A 9,713-nucleotide genomic window follows, 5' to 3' on the forward strand; every position below is an offset into this window, starting at 1 on the left:
TGACGATGCCTTTCGATTTCGCCAACATGCTGTCGTTGTTTGCGGTACCAACATTTAGGGAAATTTCCGTCTTCGATTGGAAATCTACCTCACCTCTCGCCATGTGGCAAGTCGCGCCTGAATCGAAATACCACTCGTTCCGATCCACATCGCCCATCGCAAATGTAGCACACATTGCTCGCTTCCTGTCCTTCTTCATCGATTTGGCCTTACTCGGACAACTTGCCGCAAAATGACCTGTTTCGCCACATGAGTAGCAAACGCCTTTCTTAACGCCGCCTCGTCGCCTTTGTTGCTCTTTCGAATACAGAGCTCCTTCATCTGCGCCGCTCCGAAGATCTTGCTTCACCTTGACGTCTTGCAATATTTTGCTCCTTACGAAGTCGGACCTCAGGACTTGACCGGACGCTTCTAGTCCCATCACCATCGGGGCGTAATATTTTGGCAACCCCATCAGCAGAATTGACGCCAACCATTCGTCGCTCACAGGAAAATTAATTTCCGACAGTTTGTGACTTGTCGAAATTATTGCATCAACGTAGGCTTCAGTGTTTGGAAAATTTTCCAGCCTTGACGATACGAGTTGTTGTAGCAACCCAATCCTTCTGTAGATACCGTCGTCTTGAAAAGCCGTCTTCAACTTGTCCCATGCTTCCTTTGCGCTTCTCGCATCCATGACTAAACTGAAGTTGGTCTTCTCCAGGCTCAGACAGATCGTTGACAACGCCCTCATGTCCGTCTCTTCGTCCACGATTTCACCTTCCTTGGGCATCACCGCATTCCAGCAACAATCCCGGATCAGGCTCATTTTCATGGAGAAAGCCCACGATACATAGCCCAAGTAACCAAAAGTTCGAATATCACTTAAGGAACGAACTAATAAGTTCATATATAGCTGTACAAAAGTTATGTGGAACTTTTTTGCTGTTAAAAATGCTTTTTCGAGGTCCATGGAACTTCATTCTTTATCAAGTTCAGCCAATACTCAAAAAAAGCTTTAAAGTACTGTTTTGGTTTCTGTTTCTACTTTTTGGGAACTTTAAAGTTTGTATGAAGAAAAACAATTTCCTTGTTACGTACTTCTCATTTTTTTCAAAATCAAGTAGCTATCAAAGGGTTGCAAGTCTTTTTGTACAGCTCAATAGTTCGTAAAAAGTCTCTGTTGTACTATTTTGTAAACTTGAAAGTATTTAATTAGTCCCAACGGGCGGTTAAAAGCAACTTCGTATTATAGAAACTTTGAAGTAGATTTAAACGCTAAAATCTACTTTTTTCAAACTTCAAAACGTGTTTGCATAAATAAACACATCGTTACTTGGGAAACAACTATATGAAGTACACATTAAGTTCCGGAAGAACTTTTTAACAGCTTGAAAGTGGGAATTAAGTAGAAATAAAGAACCTGAAAGTCGTTTTAAAGAAAATCATCACATCGAGTAAAATCGTTGCCTACTCATGATGTTTATATAGGGCAACAAGTATGGATCTCAACTTTCAAGCGGTGAGCTCGGGTTCGAGGCTTGGTAAGAACATGTTTTTTAAATGTAATGTGAGTTAGTAACAAATATGGTTGATTAATATGAAACAAATAAGCGGACTTGAGAAGGCAATTGAAGGAGCGAAAGAGTAATTTTTTCAATTTTTTATGCTGCTTGTAAAGTGGATTTTGAAGCTGGTTAGAAGTTGTTTGGCGATTTATGCGAACTTTTTTTCAACTTTAAAGTTCGTTTAACTACTTAAAAATTGAGCTGAAAAGAAGTTGTATTATCATACTCGATTAAGCTGATTAAACCTGATAAAGGAATGTTATCCGAACTTTTGGTTGCTTGGGTTGTCTCTGCCTTTTAACTTCTCGATGGCCAAGGTAACGCCTCCACCGGATCGAACCACTCGCTGCTCACCATGATGGGATCCACCGCTTCTACTGCCGGGAATCTGACCATTTTCTCTTGGTCCTCCAGACTCCTGACCTTCGGTAAAATCCGCACCACTACTTGCACCGCCTGGGTTTCGAACTGGATAGTCCCTTGGAATCATCTTCTTCAAAAATTTTCAAACGACGTGACCTGGGCCCATAACCTATGGGACTTACGCTTGTGATAAGGAAACGCGTCTTGTAGGTTTGAATAGCAGTTATGAACTAAATTTATTTTCACTGAACTTAAAGTCTATGATTGCCTAGATCTTCTTTAATTATATCTGGATTACTTCGACTCCAGCAAAAAGTATGGTGAAAAAACCATGAATTCCGTATTCACAAACCATAAATTATACGGTTTACACAATGATTATTATTGTCCCCGATACCGTGAATGCACATTACAATTCATAGTTTACGACCATACATTTCATTGTTTTGGCGAGAATAACCATGAAAAAGGGGTATTGTTATGCAGCGTGACCATGAAAAAAATGGCGATTTTCCATACATTCGGAAGCTCAAAAATATGAAGTTTATGGTGACAACAGCTTCCACTTTTTCATAGTAAAACCATGAAAACCCTTTTAATTACATTGTTTTAACGAAGATGGTAATCATGGTCATTTTATGGTTTATAAATATTGTTTGAACCGTGAAATTTCATGGTTTACAATGAATAATTTATTGATTGGAACATTTTGCTTAAGTTATTACTCATTTCAAGGAATTTTATTCTTGATTAGTCGTGCTTGGAATAATTTTGATTTACGTTTTTTTAAAAGCACAACCAAACAGGAATATTATTCCTTAAAATAAGAATAACTTTAGCAAACTGCTGAATTTAAAAAGGAAACTCGAAATAATTTTATAGTATATTATAATTTTTTTGAGTATCTCACAAGAATATGGCTATTGGATTTCATGAAAATGTCCAAATACGTGATACCGTAGTTTGACTTGTTGCTGAATTATCGTTAGCAACTCTACACAGCCGGGTCGTACTCCTGAACAGAAAAGATCTCCATGACCAACGTTTGGGTTATCAAGATATCAATATTTTCTGGAATATTCTCCCACTTTTCCAGGCAATCTTTACCGCCCTTCACATTGAAGGCCCACTTGCAGAACTCCGGTTGCCAAGGCGTGCCGTTAATTTTAAGACCATATAGCTCAATGTACTTATTCTGCAGATAGGTGCAATTGCTCAAGTACTGATGAATATTTTCCTTTTTCACTACCTCCGCTAGGCTCTCCTGAAATGAAGAAAAATTAGGAATGAAACATCCAAAATTTGTAATTGAAAGAAATATATGAATGAGACCATCACAAACCTTCGAATGACCAAGTGTTGGTATTTCGTCAACAATAGTAGAACCAGTGTTCTTGCAGCAGCCTCCGGTGCCATATTGAAGGGGCTGCGCGATCGAAGCTAAGTTCATGATTTCTCGCTATGACCAGTATGTGTTTTTGCGGTAGTTTTTTTCTAAAAATAAATACGATTGGTTAGATTCATCATTTGGGTTCGAATGAAGTTTTTACCTAGCCGATTGTTGAAATCGATGACCACGTCCAACTTCCCGCACCGAGTGAAATCACCGCATGGACAAAGATATCTCCAGCCGGAATCTGGGGGAGGAAGACTGAATAAAAAAAGAAAAAAATCTTTCAAACGTCAAATTTCTCTCATCAATCTACCGACCAGTGCGAAGGTTCAAAATTTTACTATCTTATTTAGTGATTTTTAATAAAACTTGTTTGATGCTGAAAAGCACTTGTTTTGCATAAAACAATGATTTAATTAGGTTTTGTTTTGCTCTGGCAAACTCCTGCATGATCAGGCGTATTGAGTCGCTCAAATTTCGTCAAAGTTTTTAAGCTGATAAATAAAAATGGTTTGATTAATGGTTGTTCTAAAAATATAGCTAAATCTAAAAATTTCGTCCATTGCTGCCAGACATGCTGAGAACAGTAGCGTCCATTACCAGGAGGCTCAATTGAGCCTTTTGGTGTGGGGGAGTGTGGTGGGCCGCTATTCTTTCTTCTTCATTATACAAAAAAAAAAAAAAAAAAAAGCACCTAACCAACTGAGTTACATGACTCGTTACACGAAACGGATCATCTAAAGTTTAAATTTGAACGATTACAAATCTTTTCAACAATTGCTGGCTTTTTGCCGAACAGTAAAAAAACGATACAGAAAACGATACAGCAAATTTCAGTCTTCCTCCCCCAGGCCGGAATGTCCAACTTGATATGGTGGTAAAGTGAGAGTGTATCCGACATACTAACCCGGATCTTGTTGGCGGGGACATTCCCAGTCGGAGGGTAAGCTTCGATTCTAATGACACACTGGAATTTGGAAAGTTCTTCCAAGCGGGAGTTGGATCTTCCGTAAGAGGATGGATATTTCATGATATTTCCGGTTTGATTAACGATAGTACTGGCACCAGATACTGAATTGGAAAAATTTTAACTTTAAAAAATGGCGCGGTCGCGGGGTCAAACAAATCAAATTTCTACACGAAAATTTGCAAATACCTAAAAAATGCAAAAGTTTAACAATGTTCATTTTGGTTTGAATTTTGATTTTATCATGAAGTACACAGTAACAATAATAGTCACAAGAAAATTATTGTGATACTGTGCTTTTCATATTTTCGACAACTATGAAATATTTTGAAATAACGACATACTTCATGGTGACTTTGAAAATGATGGTGGTTTTATAATAAAAAGTGGTTTAAAAATATTTAGAAATTACGATGAAGTTGATTGTTCCATTGAAATTTATTGTTCAGTTATATTATTACCATGGTCCTTGCTATTCGGGAATTCAACTCGATGAAGTCAACTGAATAATAGAGCTACAGCTAGGCTTGTTTCGTCTGTCGATTTGGCCTTTTGGTAAGGTGTCGGAGAGGTAGTCAGTAGACTCGAGTTCGATTCCTGTTCGAGGGGATGTTTTTTGCACAAACCATTCATGATTGATTTTTTTATTGTTACATTATACGGCTAATAGCATCAAAGCATCATCCGTCAAACAAAACACCAGAAACATGATGTATGAGCATGTGTTAATTCTTTGAATTCTACAAACAGACCTAGATTATTTTGTTATTGCTTTGTTTGATTAATCTACGCCTCACCGTTTAGTGCAATCATGATCATGAATGATAAATGAAAAAAAATTCCTCGACCAGGAATCGAACTCGGGTCTACTGATTGCTCTACGACATTGTAGTATTGTACTAAATCATACATATTACGTTTGACGGCTCAGAGCTCTGCACCTACTGACTGATGCGAGAGTATGAACATGAAGTTAGTTATACTGGAGAGAGCAACGGAGAAGGACGTCTCCTACGCGACGGCCCAAGCTCGATACTACATTTGACGACGAGGATGAAAATGTAAGTATTTCCGTAGAAATTTTTGAATAAAAAAGCTTGAGAAGTTGAATTCATGTAAGTTGAAATGGGTCAGTCGCTTAAATGCGGAAGATTGGAAGTCTGACACCATTCTGCGTAATAGCAGGAACATGAAAATTGGAAGGAAATAGAACAGTCGCTTAAATGCGGATGACAGAAGGTTCTGTTCTATTCTGCGGGAGAGCAGGAAAAAAGTAGAATCGCTTAAATGCGGATGAAAGAAAGAGGATGAAAGCCGGCAGAGTGGAAAACTCTGATATCGCTTAAGCGGGCCACAGACTACACAACATTTGTACAAATGCGATGAAATTCGATGAAATTTTGTCGCTGTGAGCACGATTTGCATAGTGTATGGCACTGCTTGAATGAGCGCCCAAGCGGTTGGAGTAAAATCGGTCGGGATCGAAATATTTTGTACAAAACATTCTCCCAGCCGGGGTGGAGATGGTTTTTTTTGTTGCTGTTGCTGTTTTCGCCAGCAATCATTTGTGTTCGCGTGAAATATGTTTGTATAGTGTGTGGGCGAGCATAGATCAAACAATCGACGCGGAATCATCGAATTTGTACAGGCCAATTTGTGTAGTCTATGGCCCGCTTTAAATGCGGGTACCCTGCTGGCTGCTATGCGAAAAGAAAGGAAAGATGGTTTATAGATGGAAGAAGGAACGACGATGGTCGAACAAAAGAGAAAGAAAGTGCATTCAAAACAGAGTGAGATCAATGTGTGGAGAAATTCGAAGGCTTGTGAACTGGGCTGCCAGTTGACAATGTTTGACTGGGTTGGAAAATATCTAAGATAAATATTCTTCCATTCACAAAAACGTGTAAACTATTGGGAAATCATGAGTTGAAAGATAGCAGATAAAATGTTGCAAAATCAAGGCCGAAATGTTTATTTATGAAGATTGAGATGATGATTTTATAAGTTGAAAAATGAATAATTGTGATCTGCAAGGAGCGTAATTAGGATAATGATGCTTGAAAAACAAAATAGAAAGGTAAATTTGAAAATTGAGTGAAAATTTTGAAGTTTTCAAAAGGAATTGGAATAAACGAAATGATAGGAGAGGAAATTAAAAGTGAGTAAAAAGTGGAAAGTTGAACTTTAAAGGTCAAGAGGTGAAGATAGAAGTTGAAAAATATAATTTAATGTGTTGTATATTTGTTGAAAAGAAATTTCCTTGAAAGCATGAAGATGCAAGTTAAACTGGATATTAGAATTACAGTTGGATGAAGAAATATAAAACTTGCAGTCTTTTAGCAATTATTCCAAATTAAATCTGGAATAGGAAAAAAATCTTTGATTGACAGCTTGTAGTTGAAATATGCTTAAAAATATCCGAAATATTGTATACATATTTGGATTTGAATGAGAGAAGTCAATGGATAAACAGGAAGTATGAAATTGAAGACTAGACTATGAAGAAATTTGTATGATGACTTCGGGAGCAAATGGGACTCAAAACACAGATTAGATGATAGCAGAATTTGAATTAATGAAAATGCAATGCAAGAAATGAAACTCTGAAATGTGAGAATGGTACAATTATTGAAACGTGATCGAAAAAGTATTTCTGGTAGCTACCTATCCGTTAAAAGAACTTTGAAATTTGAATTTGTTAGTTGCTAACTGTTTTTTTTTTAACTAAAGTTTGCAATTGGTTATTGGATTCTGAAAAGCATGAATCAAAGATAAAAGTTGGTAGTGGTTTGAAAGTTCGAAGTTTATAGTTGATATTGAACTTGTGGTGCTAAACATATGAAAGTTGGAAGTAAAATACTGCAAGTAAAAAAAAAATCGACAGGAAAATGCCAACCATATTATGAAATATTGGAAATTTGAAAGTAATAGAAGAAAATATAGAACCTTGTGAAGTTAATGCCGGGAGTAAATTTCTTGTGTTTTTGACCGATGCGGGGATTTATTCGAAATCAGGTTATGTTGGCATATGCGTCAGATGGCGTTCGATGACTCGAGAAAATCATTGTTGAACCTTATATGCTCGGGTGTGTTTATGTAGGAAATCAAGCCTGTTTTCGGCTGATGTCAGTTAGTCACAGAGATGAAGATCAACGCACGAAGCCTTGATTCGATAGACGAAACGGGATTTGCTCATATAGAGAGAACTGCTTGGTCGATTGACCTGTCAATTAACCGAACATGAACCATTAGACCGATGTTCGAAACCTGGTGATTAGATAAAGATAAACGGTTTACATACAGCCTCATAGAAAAAGGATTCATCGACCCGGGAAATTGAAACTTGTTTACTTAGGAATGGAAAAACTTATGATGAATAAATTTAATATTTTCTGGTTGTCCTAGTTGCTTTGAAAATTTCGGTGTGAGAGAGAGTTGGATGTTGAAAACTCAATCAAAGAGCGTTACATGTCATAGAATGTTGATAAAGCTCATGTTCAAGACTTATAAGTCTATAGTTATTGTTCGTTGGATACTCGGATAGTTATGCTAAGGAGCTTAGAAGCTGCTGCAGTGAAAATTAAAAAAAAGGATAACGTGGGGGTGGATATGGTGGGGGTGGATATGGATGAACTAATATAGTATAGAAGACACCCTTTCTGTGTTGCCATAGAACAACTTTAACAGCACATAATCAACGGAGCTCAGCCCGTCGTTGAATTCATTAGCCACCATATCGACGTTGATAAAATGAAAACAGACTTCAGTGAGGTCATAAAGCGGTTAACTGGTTAACACAGATCTTGGCTTGGGTTTTTTTGGCCAGCGTTCATCAGTAGAAACGGTGCGGGGTCTATCAGCGAAAAGTTGGGTTGATACGATTCCTTATTAGCCATAACAGGGCGGCGAAGTTAAACGGTGAACCATTCGATTTTGAAAGGCTTTCCATTGGTACACCGCGATGTGAACTGGATATTTTCGTTGAATCAGTGACATCCGCCTTCTCGACAGTTCAGCAACTTTCTCAAGGATGTTTTTGGTAATGGTATCCACAATGAAATGCTGACCAGTTGACCAGTCCTTGCGTGATAGTTCGAAGGGGTCAGACGAGATATGTTGGAGAGTATTTAATCGAAGGCACGGTTATCGCCCTGGTCCAGTTATCTTCGTATCGTCGATGCTATAATCGAAACCACTACACTCGATTGACAAATAAGGTATATTCAGTACCCAGATTTGAGGAGACACTACGAGAGCCAGTTATTTGCAAATTCAGAAATAACATTTGAAAGAGTAGAATGCTAAGAATCTTTTCTAGTAAAAAAAAAATAAGAAAAGAAAAAAGTAATGTAGTATTGTACTAAATCATACATATTACGTTTGACGGCTCAGAGCTCTGCACCTACTGACTGATGCGAGAGTATGAACATGAAGTTAGTTATACTGGAGAGAGCAACGGAGAAGGACGTCTCCTACGCGACGGCCCAAGCTCGATACTACAGACATCTTACCAATAGGCCAAATTGTCAGACGATACAAGTCAAGCTGTAGCTCTATTAGTCAGTTGACTTCATCGAGTCGAATTTGCTGCTAGAATCCCCGGCAGAAAACGCTCATTATGCCTTCATTAATGGTACTCATTGTTTATTGTTTATTGAAAATAATATCATCTGACATAGGTGTCTTAATGATCTTAATACTATTTGTACATAACAAGATTCTTAGTTTCGTAATTGTTCGCTCAAATCAGATTCAATCCGACGTCTAAAAATTGAAATGGATACATTAAAGTCAAAGTGTGTAAAATGGCGTAAAAAGCAAGTGATGGCGGAACGTAGAGGATCATTGCTGCCATAGCGCGTGCTTCTTGATTCCACAGAGAGCCAATTTCGATTGCGAAGAGTTCGTTCTGGTGCGTAGATGTTACATCGGGAAAGCAGCCATGCGCAATCGATTTCGTTTCGTAAAATCTTTGCCACGAATAGAGATTGGGCGATGGAATGGCGATCTGATAGCGTCTGAAGACCAAGCAGAGCACAACGATGAGCATATGGTGGCAAGTTTAACGGGTTTTCCCAGGGTAGCTCACGAAGAGCATAACGCACAAATCGTCGTTGAATTGCCTCAAAACGCGTAATCCAAGCAGCTTCGAAAGGCCACCATACCAGGTTCGCCGATTCCAATATTGATCGAACCAGGCAGCAATACAAAGCTCGCAAGCAGATCGGATCGGTGAATTCTTTACTCAAACGTATGATGAATCCCAGCATGCGGTTTGCCTTCTCGAGTACCACAGAGTAATGACGTTTAAAAGTCATGCGACTGTCCAATAAAACGCCAAGATCCTTCATCTCCTCTACACGATGCATTTGCACGCGCAGTATATTGTAATTATACAAGAACGGGTGTTTCCTGCGCCCAAATGTGATAATACAGCACTTAG

General features: G+C 38.3%; 1 protein-coding gene across 1 annotated transcript; it reads right to left on the reverse strand.

Moving 5' to 3' along the window:
• Positions 1-2,815: 2,815 nt before the first annotated feature.
• Positions 2,816-4,510, reverse strand: LOC129760912 (metallophosphoesterase domain-containing protein 1-like). Its single transcript, XM_055758593.1, has 4 exons — positions 4,211-4,510; positions 3,461-3,561; positions 3,253-3,404; positions 2,816-3,174 (listed from the first exon to the last, which is right to left on the reverse strand). Exons 3-4 carry the CDS (start codon positions 3,358-3,360, stop codon positions 2,905-2,907), a joined length of 378 nt encoding a protein of 125 aa, XP_055614568.1. The 5' UTR covers positions 3,361-3,404; positions 3,461-3,561; positions 4,211-4,510; the 3' UTR covers positions 2,816-2,904.
• Between the last annotated feature and the right edge of the window lie 5,203 nt (positions 4,511-9,713).

Source organism: Uranotaenia lowii, unplaced genomic scaffold (assembly GCF_029784155.1).
Source record: "Uranotaenia lowii strain MFRU-FL unplaced genomic scaffold, ASM2978415v1 HiC_scaffold_827, whole genome shotgun sequence".
In the NCBI taxonomy this organism is placed as follows: Eukaryota; Metazoa; Arthropoda; class Insecta; order Diptera; family Culicidae; genus Uranotaenia; species Uranotaenia lowii.